Below are 16380 nucleotides of genomic sequence, written 5' to 3' on the forward strand. Positions count from 1 at the left end.
TTTCTTCTATAAACATTTCCCCAAACTTCAAAACAATATTACATATGGAAAAATAAATGAATAATATAACATGTGCAGACATTTCTTATTCAGCATGTGTTTAACGTTATACCGAATAGCAATGGATTTGGATATTTTTCTTTAATATGTTCAATATGCGGCTTCCAACATATTAATGATCAATTACTATTCTCAAGAATGTAGTTCATATACTCTGTCAATTTCCACTTGATTCAACTTTAATTTTTGTTTCACAATTTGACTTTGCACCCTGGACAGGTCGCCACCTCATCACAGGGCCAACACAGATAGATAGACAGACAACATTCACACACTAGGGCAAATTTAGTCTTATTAATTTCTACATATTGAGATCTATTACTTGAAATAACTACTTAACCACTGTTGTGAAACACTTTTAATTTATGGGAGTATTGGAATAGGATTGAGGAAGATGTCTGCTGTGGTGGTGGTTAGTTTGGAAATTAATTTAATAAAAGTAAATTTAAAGTGCAGTCTAACATTTTAGTTTGGAGTAATTTATATTTTTATTTAAACATTGCAGTACACCATACTTCTGGATGTTGAGCTAGAAGAGGATAATGGCATGACAGAATAAAGTTAGAATTAAAGTTGGGGTGCCAGTGATTGTCACACACACACTGGGTGTGGTGGAATTTGTCCTCTGCATTTGGCCCATCCCCGTGATCGCCCCTGGGAGGTGGGGGGAGCGGTGGGCAGCAGCGGTGCCGTGCCCGGGAATCATTTTTGGTGATTTGGCTCCCAAAATGTTTTATAGTCTTTGGTATGACTCGGCCGGGGTTTTGAACTTGCGACCTGCCGATCTCAGGGCGGACACTCTAACCACTAGGCCACTGAGATGAAGGAGGCAAACCAAATCTCAACAGCTTTCAGTTAGCTACAGATTTTGAGAGTATAATGCGAATAACTATAACTTTACAACTGTTTGGTGTGAATAGTGTTGAATAATAATTACAAATAACAGCCTACATTAATAATTAGAATAAGAGCCGATATGTAAAGTGTTAAAAAGAGGAGAAGTGTGATTAGGCCTGGCGCTTAGAGCATGGCCTTGTGTGTTTGTTGTGACTAGGTTGGATAACCAGTCGGAGACAGGCAAGGCAAGGCGGGGCAGCTTTGTTTGTGTGGCGTTTTTCATGCAACAAAGTGAAATGAAAGAAAATAAAAGCAAAATTAAAATGCAGACAATAAAAATAAACACAGTGCGGACGTTAAAAGATTAAAAGATTTAGCTGAAAGATAAGGAGAAACGTGAATAAAAACATTCTTTTGTTTTGGAGAATATCACACACAGCGGGAGGTCAGAGTGCAAGCATGACAGCTTGCTCGCGGCTACTGATAGACAAATGATAGTTTAAATTAACTTATAGATAATCTTTAAGTGAATTAAAAGGGTACTTAAATACACATGAAGTAGTACGTATAATCTTTGAATTAAGGTTATTGATTAGCAATTAATGGGATAGTTAAGACTGTAATTTTAAAACGTGATATGCAAAATTGAACTAACCGAGAGGATATGAAAACGATGGGTGTGCATGTTTTGAGTTCCAAATTCTGGAGGAAAAAACCTCAACAAAACGTAAAACCATACAGACGGACTTGGGTGGTAGCCACGGTGGTGCTAGGTCAAGCGAGGGTGGAAAGGATATGCAGCAGGGGGACTGCCAATCTGAACAAGACAAGCTCCAAAGTTGTAGCCAGAACATGCTCACAAAAAATACAGGTGTGACAGCAGGACGAACAGCAGGATACAAACAGACCCCTGCTGGACATAAGTGTCAACGGACAATGTTCAACACAATCTTTGAAGCATTCCTTTGAGGTCAACCTGCACACACCTTGTAATGACCTGCTTACGAACTGTGCCCTGACAATTCAATACCGCACAGAAGGAACTTCCTGATGTTGCCTGACAGCACGACATCAGCTGACAACTACTGGGGACGCCTCCCAGGAAGGAATGGAGGACGGGGCCTGCTCCAACTGTCCTAGCACTGGCTGACTGTGGTGCGTCCGTGTGCCCTGCCACCCAAACCGCCAAAGTGTATGATCACCAATTAGACGACTCATAATAGGAGCCTTTTGACTCTTATATATGGTGGGACTCAAGGTATGGCCGCTCATGTGAACTATCCTTACAACAATTAGAATGGTATAAGATGGACAACTAATGACCCACATTGTGCCTTTGCTCTCTGTCCTGCCTACGAAACCAAAAATTTAGGTCAAATGATAAAACAGGGCGTAGCTGCCGCTGATTGGACCGATACGCAAATACCACATTTTCAATTATTTCGGTTGTCTGTTAAAAACAAAGCTATTGGTTGCAATTTGGACACTCCTGCTGTAGGCTACAAGGAGCTAGCAGCTACACAACAGCTGAGCTAAAATAAAATTTAAGCATAAAAAAAAAAATTGTAGTTGCTTATTACATACACAAAGTCGCTTAGAGACAGAAGTCTGTAGAAAGTATTCAGTAACAAACGTGTCCGCATTATTAAACTTTCTACCACAGGAAACATACTGAACAAATACAGCAGTTACTGTCAGACTCTAATCCGGATTACCTTGTCTATCAGAGACATGGTTAAAACCCACAACAACTTTCGTTCTAATTAATGTCCCGGGGGATAAGATTACAGAAAAGACAGATCGAGGGACAAAGGGGGGAGGAATTATGATTTATGAAAGAGAAAACATTAAAAGTAGATCAATTTGAGTATGTTGAAATTAAAATTACATTTTCCTCAGAAATGTATTTCAAGGTAATTGTAGTATACCGACCGACCACAGCTAAAGACATTTTTCTTGATTCATTTTCAGACATCCTCAAACAGCATAGTATGAAAGAAGTAACGTCATGGGGGACGTTAATCTGGACTGGTTAAATAAAACACGTAGAAAGAAACTTAAGGATATTATAAACGGCTTCTATATGATACAAATGATATGCAGCCCTACTAGAATAACAATTGGATGACAAAAATCAAAGAGAACATCTGTAAATACACAAATACAAAACCAGAAAGAAGTGTGCTAAAATAAAAATACCATTGGATTCTAATAAAGACATGAGGACTCAGCTCTCATAAGAGCAATTATAACAGGTCTAAATACAGATCGTATGATTTAAAAGTTTGGAGGAACAAAAGTTACAATGTTTATGCGGAAGTCTAAGGCTGACTTTCACTTAGAATTAATCAAAGCTGCAAAAGGGAACATTAGAAAGTTATGGAAAACCAGATACAAACTTACGGAAAGAGAGCAAACAAGAAACAACACTATAACATTAAATATCAATGGCGCTACTATCGCAGACAGTCTGGACATAAGTAATAATTTTAATGAACATTTCATCCAGTCTGTACAAACCCTGAATAAAAAGTCCCTCAAAATCAGTGCAAATAATTGTCATTTATTCAGGATGGACTAATTTTAGAATTAACAAATGAAACAAAGTTAAACAAAATCTTCACTGCATTATCAGACTCACGATCTAGAGATATATATATGGGTTGGACACTATCTTCCTAAAAACATATAAGGATTGTATTATTGCTCCTATAACAACGATTGATAAATAAATCAATAACGGAAAACACTTTCCCTACCACGTCGAGAAACTGCTACTATGATTAAATCCATAAAGCAGGAAATAAAGAAGACCAGAACATGTACAGACCAATTAGCCTTCTCCACGTTATAACAAAAGGAATAGAAAATTTGAAGTTAAAAGGTGGCTTTGGAGCAATCAAGGCTGCTCACACGGTCACTAAGAGGGGCATTATGTTGACACATCAATTTAATGAGTATTATATTTATCCATGAGAGCATTTTTGTTGTAAATTTTGAGGTATGGCTGTTAAAATATTGGTTGTTGTTACGAATGATGACAGATGTAAACAAGAGCAGGTATTGTCTTTGTGTGATGATGTAAATAAGGTGTGGTTGTATTGTATGTTAAAGGGCTACTGAAACCCACTACTACCGACCACGCAGTCTGATAGTTTATATATCAATGATGAAATCTTAACATTGCAACACATGCCAATACGGCCGGGTTAACTTATAAAGTGACATTTAAAATTTCCCGGGAAATATCCGGCTGAAACGTCGCAGTATGATGACGTATGCGCGTGACGAAGGCTGTTGAACGCGTCATCTTGGAATAGGTCCCTCCCAATTTAAACAGCTCTGTTTTAATCGCTAATTTCCACAGTATTCAGGACATCTGTGTTGGTGAATCTTTTGGAAATTTGTTCAATTAACAATGGAGACTGCAAAAAAGAGAGTTGTAGGGAAGCGGTGTGTTGCTGCTGGATGTAGCAACACAAACCAAAACACAAACGGTGTTTCATTGTTTCTTTTCCCAAAAGATGGCGGCCAAGCTTTACTATGGAACAAAGAAGTCAAGCGAACACGGTTGGATTGGACGACACATACAAAGTACAGTGTATTATGCAGCGAACATTTCGAAAGATCATGTTTCGAAGAGGGTCCCTTGCGAATGGCAGAAATGGGAATCAGCACTCGTCGACTCGTGCTGAAGAAAGGTGCGAAGCCAACTATTTTCGATAGACCACGGACAAGTCCGGAGCACCCGACCCCCTCCACAAGCGGACAGACTGTGCACATGAGGTCTGCATTTGCCAAAAGGGAAAGGAAGAGGGTAAGAATCTTGATTTCCAGTTTTCATAGTCAGACTACACTGTTCCAATATCCATTTCTTTGTTCTCAATTGTTGAAACCCCCCCCACCTCCACACCCCGGATTGTAAATAATGTAAATAATTCAATGTGATTATCTTGTGTGATGACTGTATTATGATGATAGTATATATATGATAGTATATATCTGTATCATGAATCAATTTAAGTGGACCCCGACTTAAACAAGTTGAAAAACTTATTGGGGTGTTACCATTTAGTGGTCAATTGTACGGAATATGTACTTCACTGTGCAACCTACTAATAAAAGTCTCAATCAATCAACCAAAACTAACACACACAGTCATAGACTACTCCAGTGGTTCTCAACCTTTTTTCAGTGATTTTCCCCTGTGAACATTTTTTTAATTCAAGTACCCCCTAATCAGAGCAAAGCATTTTTGGTTGAAAAAAAGAAAAAAAATACAGCACTATGTCATCAGTTTCTGATTTATTAAATTGTATAACAGTGCAAGATATTGCTCATTTGTAGTGGTCTTTCTTGAACTATTTGGAAAAAAAGATATAAAAATAACTAAAAACTTGTTGAAAAATAAACAAGTGATTCAATTATAAATAAAGTTTTCTACACATAGAAGTAATCATCAACTTAAAGTGCCCTCTTTGGGGATTGTAATAGAGATCCATCTGGATTCATGAACTTAATTCTAAACATTTATTTTGTTGAAGTATTATTCAATAAATATATTTATAAAGGATTTTTGAATTGTTGCTATTTTTATAATATTTAAAAAAAATCTCTCGTACCCCTTGGCATACCTTCAAGTATCCCCAAGGGTACGCGTACCCCCATTTGAGAACCACTGGACTACTCCATGAACAATGAAATAAATTAACAATAAAATAGTCTACATATAATTATTGCTTTAAGTTCTAGTCAAGTTCTTCTGCAGTATAAAGTATCGTACATTTACTGACATTACTGTCAATAGTGTCAATACTGTCAATAGATTACAATAGACAATAATATAAAGTATTGTACATTTGTACATTTACAGACAATAGATCAGATCATGGACAGTACGACTACGGCATCAGTGGCGGATGCGGTGGATGAACCAATGGCAATGGCACTAGATTTGCCTGATGAGGAGGGCGATCAAGATCAGGTTCGATTTGTTTTCCTAATCAATGTTCAAATGGATTACAGTTCAAGCCCAATCCAAAAGTATTCATAATTAATGTAAATGAGGTATCCATATTACATGTACCTGTTTCTCCATTTCCAGGGAAATACAAGAGAACAAGGATGCCAGACGGACTGGGTACCGATTGGGACAGCACCAACAGCAATGACCAGTAGCAAGAGCACCCAAACAGGGAAAATACATCATAGATCAAAGGGTATGTCTATTTCGGTGACGAACATGATTCTGCACATCACAGTACACATGGCACGCTGCCTGTGCAGAGTAGAGTAGACAGATACATTAGGTGATTCAAAGACAATAATTATTATGTGATTCTAGTTTAATTTTAACAGATTATATAAAACAACTTGTGCTTGATTTTATTGCTAGGACACCAGGTGACCCCAGATATCCTCGAGAGGGTTAGAGCTCGGCCGGCCAGGGTTAGTGAAGTCCCATTGTCAAGTGTAGCAGCTCCATCTGACAGCCCCGAGATGCAGACTAACATAGCAGCTCCAGGTGCGTCTGGAATGCAAGCCAAGCTACGACCACCTCCTGCATTGTTTGATGAAGGACCAGCATCAAGTCCCACTGCGCCTTTTGTTAGTGGTTCTTCCGATGACAGCTATGTGCCGAGTGAGTCAACGACATCGGATCCGTGTCAATCTGACGGGTCGCCAGATCGCCCATGTACTCACCAGATGCGTGAAGAGGGCTGCCACAAGGTACATCATCTTTGAGTCGTGCCTCCAGAGTCGTGCCTCCAGAGTCTCGTCAAGTGGTGTCACTGTCCAGTCTGTGGCAGCCAGGACATAAGCCCTTCTTGGGATTCGAACGGTACACAGCTGACCATGACTCTTCAATGTGCATCATGTGACCAGAGGAGTAGTTGGAGCAGCCAGCCAAACATTGGCCCTTATGCCGCGGGCAACATCCTGCTGTCTGCTGGCATCCTCTTCGCTGGGGCATCTTCTGGCAAGGTGTTGCAAGTGCTGAACAGCATCGGAGTGGTCACGCATGTGAAGAGGACATTTTTCAACCACCAGGAGCTCATCCTGCAGCCAGCCATCAAAAAGGTGTGGGAGGAACAGCAACGGACGCACCTCACCATGCTGCAGGTGGAAGGCCAACCCCTCGTCCTTGGTGGTGATGGGCGAGCAGACAGTCCGGGACACAGCGCCAAGTTCGGTACCTACACCACAATGGAGCTTGTGGCCAATGTGGTTCTCGACCTTCAGGTTGTACAGGTACGACCATATAATCTCACTAAAACACTAGTAACACAATAAGCAGATAAGGGATTTTCCAGAATTATCCTAGTAAATTTGTCTAATAACATTAACCATTTCAATGTATACTAAGCCCCTTTTTCATTTTTTTCTTTGCTCATTCCTTTTCTGTTATATATATTTCAGAGCAACGAATGTCTTGGCAGCTACCATATGGAGATGGAAGGACTGAAGAGGATGGTGGAACTGCTGATCAGCTGGGACCTGGATGTCGGGGTGCTGGTGACAGACCGACACAGACAGATCGCTAAATGGATTTGTGAAAACATGCCCAATACACGGCACTGCTATGACATCTGGCATGTTGCAAAATGTTAGTTGGATTATTTGTATGCATGACAAGTTGTGAAGTAGTGTGTACATATTAGTGATCAGATGAATGCGATATTGTATTTAATCCACAAATTTCTGTTTTTTTCTGTTTGTAGCCATCGGAAAGAAACTGAAGGCCATCGTCAAGCATAAGGACTGTGAAGACCTGAAGCCCTGGGTGCAAAGTATAATCAACCACCTCTACTGGGCAGCAGTGTCTACACCGCCTGGAGAGGGGGAACTTCTGGTTGCCAAGTGGAAGTCTGTGGAGCGACACATTCAGAACATCCACAAGGACCATGGCGACCTCTTCCCAATTTGTACTCATGGACAACTGCAACAGCAAAAGAAATGGCTCAAACAAAGTGAGTAGGCAAATAAGTTGCCCGAAAGCAGTGAGGGACTAGCAGTATTTTCCTGCACATCTTTTGAAAGTCAAAAAATTCAGATAAACTTGTAAGTAAATAACCAGTTTAAGTTGACTGGAACATTTTTGTAGAAACGTTGTTCTATTTTAAATTTATGTTTAGGTTCACGCTCAGCAGTGAAACTGGAGGAGGTGGTCAACAACAAGTCCCTGCTAAAAGATATCGCCATGCTGTCGGGTGAACACCAGACTTCCAAGGTGGAGGCGTTCCATAGCCTTATCATACAGGTGAGAATTAGACTGATCGCCTGTAGGTGGTGTCGGTGGTTACCACCTGCCACTAGGACTTTGGTGGCCAGGGAGCAAAATACTAGAGCATACTAAATGAAGCCTTGATACAGTCAGTGTAAGCAAGAGAATGTTGGAGGTCCAACATAGTGGCTAGGCATCTTGGTGAGAAAGATTGCAAACAATTCTGGCGTGGTGTTAACATTGAAAACAAAACAGCTTCATTACTGCAGGAGATCAAGCTTTAATAGCTGACTATTAACAGTTTAATACACAAACATTTGTATTCAAATTTACAAACAATTTATAAATTTACACACACATTGTATGGACGCATGACTGAATAAAGTGTCTTTTATCTTATACAGTTCGCACCGAAAATGTATGTCTTCTCATACATCGGAATGCTGTGCAGGTATGTTTCCACACTAATCTAAGTGTCACTAGTGTGTGCCATACTTTAGTACTAATTATTACATTATTCTGTTACCACACCTAGGAACCTGCTTGCTGGGCTGCACTGGAACGAAAATTCGAGCCGCCCTATAGCCACTACACAAGCGGGTGCTGAGCGCTATGCAGTACGCTACCCGAAGTATAAAGCAGGGGGCCATGTGGTCAAGAAAATCGCGACAGAGCCAACATACCGTAAGTGTAGAGGACACAAAACATGTAAACACTTGACACTTTGTATCATGATAATAATACTGTCAAGTTTCACTCTCCATGAGTATATTATGTTGTGAGCAGGAACATGTACAATTGTATTTTGCAGGCTACGTAGATGACTTGATCAGGGAGGTTGTTGCTGGCTGCAGACAGACCCCTGACGAGAGAACACCACTCAGCGTCACTGTGGATGTGCCTCCCTTCCTCTGCGATGAACTGGAGAAGCCAGACAAGGAGGAAGCCATCGCCAAGCACAGGAGTCGCTTCGGTAAGTGTGAAATGCCCTCCCGGTAACAGTTAGAGATGCTACCTCAGTAGAAGCATTTAAGTCCCATCTTAAAACTCATTTGTATACTCTAGCCTTTAAATAGACCCCCTTTTTAGACCAGTTGATCTGCCGTTTCTTTTCTTTTCTCCTCTACCCCCCCCCCCCCCCCCCCCCCCCACGTGGAGGGGTTATTCCGGTGACCATGGATGAAGTGCTGGCTGTCCAGAGTTGGGACCCGGGGTATACCGCTCGCCTGTGCATCGGTTGGGGACATCTGCGCTGCTGACCCGTCTCCGCTCGGGGTGGCCTCCTGCTGGCCCCACTATGGACTGGACCCTCACTAATATGTTAGACCCACTCGACATCCATTGCTTTCGGTCTCCCCTAGAGGGGGGGGGTTACCCACATATGCGGTCCTCTCCAAGGTTTCTCATAGTCATTCACATCGACGTCCTACTGGGGTGAGTTTTCCTTGCCCGTGTGTGGGCTCTGTACCGAGGATGTCGTTGTGGCTTGTGCGGCCCTTTGAGACATTTGTGATTTAGTGCTATATAAATAAACATTGAATGATTGACTGATTGATTGATTGATTGATTTTATTGATTAAGTACAGTGGCCATGTAGATTCTGTTGCAGTCACTGCACGTCTTGGAACCCCGTGTAGTCCATCGATGGGAATGTTGTCCTAATCTTATGTACTACACAAGCTGGTAGTACCACTCTTATGTCCTTTCCCAGATATCCCCAGCAGAAGCGGACAAACTGTCGATAGGCTGTGTGTCGTCTCCGCCTGCAAGTAGCAAATGATGGCAGCTGTTATTATCCGGACATGGATACACAGTGACTCACTGTTCTCTGAGATTCAAAAGACATTGGCATGCATTCTATTCATTTGTCATTTACTGTTGCAGTAAATTGTAAATATTGTTGACATCTACGGTCCATCTATGTAATACTTCTATGATATATAATGTCATGTGCATTGTAGCACAGTACATTTCACAGAATAAGAATAAGATAAGAAAGTGCTCATTCTGACTTATCTTCCAAAGGTTGATAGAATAAAGAATTATTTAAACTTATTAGTGCCTCACTCATTTTGCTGTTGCTGCAGCACGCCATATTGCTGTTTGTAGGCGTTATACGCTGTCTGCAGCACCCATTCATCCAGACACACAGATGGAAAGCCATGGTGGTCTATGATGCACGTCTTCACCCCCTCCTCCTCCATCGTTCTGGTCACTGCCTCTATTTCACTACAGCAGACACACTCAGCCACTGTCTCCATGTTCACACAGTTTTGACATGTACACCTGGAAATAGAAATGTTCATAATATTTGTAAATCAATTCATATTATTGACACCTGCAATCTGCAAACATGTGGAATAATTAATATTATCATTGTCTTGTTGTGGATCTTATTAATCTGCATGCATATTTTTAGTATTGCCGGTATATGGAGCTGTGGCCCATAGAAATAATGGGTAATTAATTAGGTTTGACATTGTGTCAATGATAGATACTTAGTGCATAGATAGGCCTGGGGTGTAAGTTGTAACACTAACAGTAACACATTGTGTCAATGATAGATACTTAGTGTATAGATAGGCCTGGGGTGTAAGTTGTAACACTAACAGTAACAGTGCAAGACTAGGCCACAAACTAAAACTAGTCTATAAATAAATAACATATTACCATTCTGTATTCTCAAGGCGATCTATGTCGTGTGCTCCTCCAGCATCAATAGCAGCAGCGTCCTCCTGACCGTCTTCATCAGCGTCGGGTTCAAAGCGGTATGGCTCTATCCCTCTCACAGCTTCTTCCCTATCTGAATCGCTTCCACTCCCCACTAGTCCTTCACTTGCACTTTCCTCATCCACAAATCTTTCATCCTCGCTCAAATTAATGGAGAAATCGTCGCTATCTCGGTCAGAATCGCTCTCAGATCTGGCGGCCATCATTGCAAACAATAGGGAGCTTTGCGGATATGTTCAATTGTCTACGTCACGCTACTTCCGGTAGGGGCAAGGCTTTTTTTTTGTCAGATACCAAAAGTTGCGATCTTTATCGTCGTTTTTCTATTCTAAATCCTTTCAACAAAAATATGGCAATATCGCGAAATGATCAAGTATGACACATAGAATAGATCTGCTATCCCCGTTTAAATAAAAACAATTCATTTCAGTAGGCCTTTAAGTATGTGTCCATGAAGGGGCATTTGGTGACTTTTCTTAAAATTGATTACATGCTACAGTATGATTATTTTTGATTAATTATTGATTATTATGAATGTATATAAATTATGATTAATTAGTGTCATAATTTTATTGCTTGATTTTTGGATCCCTTTAATTTAGGTAGCCAGGGACTACAGATGGAAAGTAGCTATTTAGATATAATCTGGTACAGAACATATCTGTTTCTGAACTTAATGTTTCTGTGCATTGTCCCATCATAGATAGACTAAACTAAATACAACTATTTAGTGAATTATTGAGGCCACAATAATTCACTAGGTGTTGTAAAATATCAAAGTACTATTGCAAAAGCGAACAGTGACCTCAAATATGACCTGTCCTCCGCCTCTGTTCTTGCTGCACTTGACTATCAGCTGCCTTTTATTTTTCTTGGATGTTTCTGAAACTACTACTACTACCACTACTACGGTATTACTATTACTACGACTAACACTGTCCCTGTAAGAGGGACAGAGGGGGGAGGTGAGTTTGGATTGGGTCAAGTTTGAGCGTGTTGAGGTTTTATTTAATCGATATGATCAATCCGGTACAAGGATAAAGGAACGTAATGATTTAGATTGACAATTGCAGTGGTTGGCGAAAGCAACCCCAACCTCAAAGGAGGGTGCCAATTCAGTAATTAAATGTTTTGTGAATGATCTAATATCCCGACATGGTTTCCCCAAAAAGATTAGGTCAAACAACGCACCTATTTTAAGAAAACAGGTTAATCTTCTTCAGTCACAAGATCAGCACTTCTCAGGACCAGCAGCTTCCTAGGAAGGTGTAAAGACCATGAGACCAATATGGTAAGTTTGCAAAATGTAGAATTTGTGTGCCAGTTCCTCTGTGCAGATTTAAGGATGAAAGCAGCCACTCCAGATTCCCTTGCACTCGCTAAGAGGGGCACGGTCAAAGCCAATCCAGGACCAACACCCGATACCTGACTGGAAGGAACCGAGAGGAGAGACAACACCTTGCCAGCGATGACGAGAACAACTAGGGTTGCCAGCCAATGTGTCCACCAGGACTCCAGCAGCTGTGGAAAGAAGTGCCCCCACCTTCCCCAAAGCCCCCACAGCTCCAACTTTTTCTCAGCTTTTCCCCAATTTCGGCCAGCACGGACATGCCATTGCACAATCTGCCCAATGGACTGAACCACACCCCAAGAAGAGACAGAGACAGACTGTTTGAGTGGATCTCTTTCTTCACCAAGGCAGCCAAAAGCCCAACGAGGTGTCGGCAGGCCACCAGCCTGAGGCACCACCGAGCCATCTATACGAGCACTAATCGAACATGGACTCATACGAAATTCAGTTGTGTGTTCAAAATTAATTGGTAATTAACAATATTGGTAACTACATCCATTGCAAATGCCGGGAAAAATATTTTTGCAAATGTCTTACAGTCATAAGTCTATATACATTCATCTATTTATGTTCAATGATGTTCATGATCAAAGTATTTGTTATTCCTTTACTAAATCAAAGGGTAGGCCACTAATTGTGTTCTGTGAGATGGTTTTACTGCAGGCTGGTAACAGCGATCACTCTGAAGGAGGGTCATAGACGGAATTTATGCCTCGTATAAAAACATTGAGGTTTTTGCCTCTATCTGTGGTAGAGATTTAACTTAGTGGTCTACATCAGAAATTGTTTTGGTCCAGGGTCTTAAGACCCTGGAAGGCGGGTATGTAGTAGAATTTCTGACCTTTGACCTATATTGCATGTCTATCAAGAATGTACGCTCATTTAATTTCTCTTCTATTCTGTGCCAGTGGGACAAAGGTGAATATGGAGTTGTGCCAACCTGTCTACAGAATGTTTAGAATTTCCAAATATGACTAAGAGATACAAGGTTGTTTTGGAACAGACAAAACCAAAACAAAACAATCATGACGCATTAGATAACAAACAATGACGCACAAGAGACATATAAAAAATGGCAGAAGACCGGAACTCAACAGTGATTTTGGCTTGTGTGTGTCTTGTTTACTCCGGAGTAACATGTGGTCTGTCTGCACGGCTAACTTAATTCAACCTGCACTTCTGATAATGGGTAAATAAATTTGTTGTACTAAACTACTTTTGTTGCCTGTTTAAGCTTCGGACAATCCACTACATAAGTAACTGAGTTAGTAACTGAGTTACTTTTGAAATAAACTAACTAGTAACTGTAACTAGTTACTGGTTTTCAGTAACTAACCCAACACAGGCAAATGACTGTTTCATAATACACTTTTGCTCCCTTACTTTTTATTTACAGTTTGCTGAGTGCATGTTGGTTGATGAGCCCATAACATTCGATAGTTCTGAATTGGGGGTACGACAACAAATTGCTGTGTGTCTTTTAGAAAATACAGGTATCTCTTTCAGTTCTTAATATCATACTGTACATGAGCCATAATTTTTGAGTGACAAGGAATACATTTTTCACTACATGGTTTAAGAACTCACCGAATAAGTCATATATTTACTGAATTGCTATTTTTATATAAACAATATTTGACAGTCATTTCAAACAAACTGTTATTATTGCATGCATTTGTAGGTGACTTGACTAACCTCTGTCACTTCTGCGGTAGGGAAGAAGGCGACACAGTGGGTAACTACTTGTATTTTACATATTAACTGAGTCTGATGCAATGCTATAAACTTCAATAAAAAAACAACAAACATTTAAAACCTTCTAGAAGTATTAAACTGAGAATTTCCCAACAACTCTTTTTCCATTTGGGGCAGAGTGGCACAGATGGTAGAGTGGATGTCCCAAACTTGTGAGTTTCTGGTTTGTATCCACCTTCCGCCATTCTAGAGCGAGGAATCGTTGAACAAAAGATCTTATTTGATCAAGCAAAAGCCTCACATTACAGGTGCTGCAGAAAACCTGGAGGAGATGTTAGCGGAAGAAAAAAACCTCCCTCTGTTAGGGGAACTCTCACCTTTACATGAAGACACTTACTCTTTGTTGTTCTAGCCTTGGGACCGGCCAGTCTGGACAAAGCCCAGTTTGTAAACCATCTGTGCGTGGTCACTTTGCTCCCTTGAGTCTAGTGACCTCTAACCCCCGATCTCTACTGCTACTGGTGGGGGCTCGTACCAGGTCTCGCTAATACTTCTTTCCAAAATCCAAAACCTGTATTCCTATAAAATCCATAATGCCATGGGGGAAAGACTACCAGTCCCTGGATGAGCTGTGATTTACATCTGGACCTGAAGCTATCTAAGAGTGTCTTCCTTAACAGAATAATCCCCTAACAGATTATGTGACCTAACTTTAAATGCTTGCTAGATTATGATCTTAAAATAAAAATGTAAATGCTACAATTTACAGACACGTCATATTTTCTCCCTTCGAGACATCTCAATAAAACGACTGACCCAATTATCTTTTCTGCACAGAGATGTAAATGTCCTGGCTCGCTGTCACAACATTTGCCTTTGTCCAATCCTAAACCCAATTTATTTTTGGTCTACAATTTGAAATTTGCTATTTGTCTAATGCCCAGTTTAGATCCTGGAGCATACTATTAGTCTTAAATTATAATTTGGCAAACCTAAAGCAAATGTATCTCTGTCCTTAGGCGCAATACCCCTGTTATTCCCCAAGATTTTGGATGTAAACTTCGGGGGATCGACAGGTCAGCTATGATCTCCCAGTCAAAAAAAACCCATAATATAATATTGTCAAAAGAGTGAGAGTCATTTCTTAACAAATTCGGTGGTCCTTCATCCACAAGCAAATCAAATTCTTACAACACACAGTAATACAACATCCAAATTTAAGACCAAATGTATACAAGTGAGAATACAAGAGAATATAGGAATATACAGTACATGCATAGAAGAACATGAAAATAGAAAAATATCAAAAGGTATAAATTGTTTGCTGTCAGAGGTTCTGTCCTCCCTCGATAGCGGAAAGGTAGTAGATTGTTGTTCGTCCATCTCCAGCCATGTGCTCACACTCTGGACCGTCTTGTCCTGAGATCAAAGTTTATATTCACGTCTGTTTATGAATATCAGAGTCCATTCGAAAGTACAGGGAGCCACTGAAAAGTTCCAGCGGTAGTTATGAGAAGAGTAAAAACACTGACTAGTATTTTGTAACAAAAACAAATAAAATAAAATAAAATAAATGTAAGCTGGTTGTAGAATCAGCAGCATTGTCTTAAAGGCCTACTAAAACCCACTACTACCGACCACGCAGTCTGATAGTTTATATATCAATGATGAAATCTTAGCATTGCAACACATGCCAATAAGGCCAGGTTAACTTATAAAGTGCAGTTTTAAATTTCCCGCTAAACTTCCGGTTGAAAACGTCTATGTATGATGACGTATGCGTGTGACGTCAATCGTTGAAACGGAAGTATTCGGACACATTGTTTCCAATACAAAAAGCTCGGTTTTCATCGCAAAATTCCACAGTATTCTGGACATCTGTGTTGGTGAATCTTTTGCAATTTGTTTAATGAACAATGAAGACTGCAAAGAACAAAGCTGTAGGTTGGATCTGTGTATTAGCGGCTGGCTGCAGCAACACAACCAGGAGGACTTTGATTTGGATAGCAGACGCGCTATCCGACGCTAGCCGCCGACCGCATTGATGATCGGGTGAAGTCCTTCGTCGCTCCGTCGATCGCTGGAACGCAGGTGAGCACGGGTGTTGATGAGCAGATGAGGGCTGGCTGGCGTAGGGGGATAGCTAATGTTTTTAGCATAGCTCTGTGTGGTCCCGTTGCTAAGTTAGCTTCAATGGCGTCGTTAGCAACAGCATTGTTAAGCCTCGCCAGGCTGGAAAGCATTAACCGTGTAGTTACAGGTCCATGGTTTAATAGTATTGTTGATTTTCTGTCTATCCTTCCAGTCAGGGGTTTATTTCTTTTGTTTCTATCTGCAGTTAGCCCGGTGCTATCACGTTAGCTCCGTAGCTAAAGTGCTTCGCCGATGTATTGTCTTGGAGATAAAAGTCACTGTGAATGTCCATTTCGCGTTCTCGACTCTCATTTTCAAGAGGATATAGTATCCGAGGTGGTTTAAAATA

At 40.7% G+C, this 16380-nt stretch overlaps 2 protein-coding genes across 4 annotated transcripts in view; one reads left to right on the forward strand and one right to left on the reverse strand.

Annotated features, from left to right (window-relative positions):
• The window catches only part of eno4 (enolase 4), a 189187-nt gene extending 178019 nt beyond the window's left edge, over positions 1-11168 (reverse strand). The window contains exons 1-2 of the mRNA XM_062058919.1: positions 10793-11168; positions 10190-10408 (exon numbers count right to left, since the gene is read on the reverse strand). The gene's annotated coding sequence lies outside the window, so the exon portion shown is untranslated. The remainder of the gene's footprint in view (positions 1-10189; positions 10409-10792) is intronic.
• On the forward strand, positions 3979-9924 carry LOC133657502 (uncharacterized). Of its 3 annotated transcripts, none has more exons than XM_062058925.1 (11): positions 3979-4714; positions 5771-5881; positions 6002-6116; positions 6293-6421; positions 6510-7149; positions 7318-7504; positions 7620-7868; positions 8034-8158; positions 8527-8573; positions 8658-8806; positions 8934-9924. In XM_062058925.1, the coding sequence occupies exons 5-11, from the start codon at positions 6754-6756 to the stop codon at positions 9119-9121; spliced, it is 1341 nt and encodes a 446-aa protein (XP_061914909.1). In that variant the 5' UTR covers positions 3979-4714; positions 5771-5881; positions 6002-6116; positions 6293-6421; positions 6510-6753; the 3' UTR covers positions 9122-9924. The 3 variants fall into 3 exon arrangements, with proteins under 3 accessions (XP_061914909.1, XP_061914908.1, XP_061914910.1); XM_062058924.1 differs by having other exon boundaries at positions 4403-4491; positions 4560-4714; positions 6293-7149; XM_062058926.1 differs by lacking the exons at positions 3979-4714; positions 5771-5881; positions 6002-6116 and adding an exon at positions 6189-6206 and having other exon boundaries at positions 6293-7149.
• Positions 11169-16380: the final 5212 nt, after the last annotated feature.

Source organism: Entelurus aequoreus, linkage group LG09 (assembly GCF_033978785.1).
Source record: "Entelurus aequoreus isolate RoL-2023_Sb linkage group LG09, RoL_Eaeq_v1.1, whole genome shotgun sequence".
In the NCBI taxonomy this organism is placed as follows: domain Eukaryota; kingdom Metazoa; phylum Chordata; class Actinopteri; order Syngnathiformes; family Syngnathidae; genus Entelurus; species Entelurus aequoreus.

Bases quoted from the DNA above. Each gene is read 5' to 3' on its own strand.
- LOC133657502 (XM_062058925.1), top strand. From the start codon at position 6,754: ATGACTCTTCAATGTGCATCATGTGACCAGAGGAGTAGTTGGAGCAGC. The intron at 8,159-8,526 runs GTGAGAATTAGA...TATCTTATACAG, and splicing joins TCCATAGCCTTATCATACAG to TTCGCACCGAAAATGTATGT. The intron at 8,807-8,933 runs GTAAGTGTAGAG...TGTATTTTGCAG, and splicing joins CGCGACAGAGCCAACATACC to GCTACGTAGATGACTTGATC.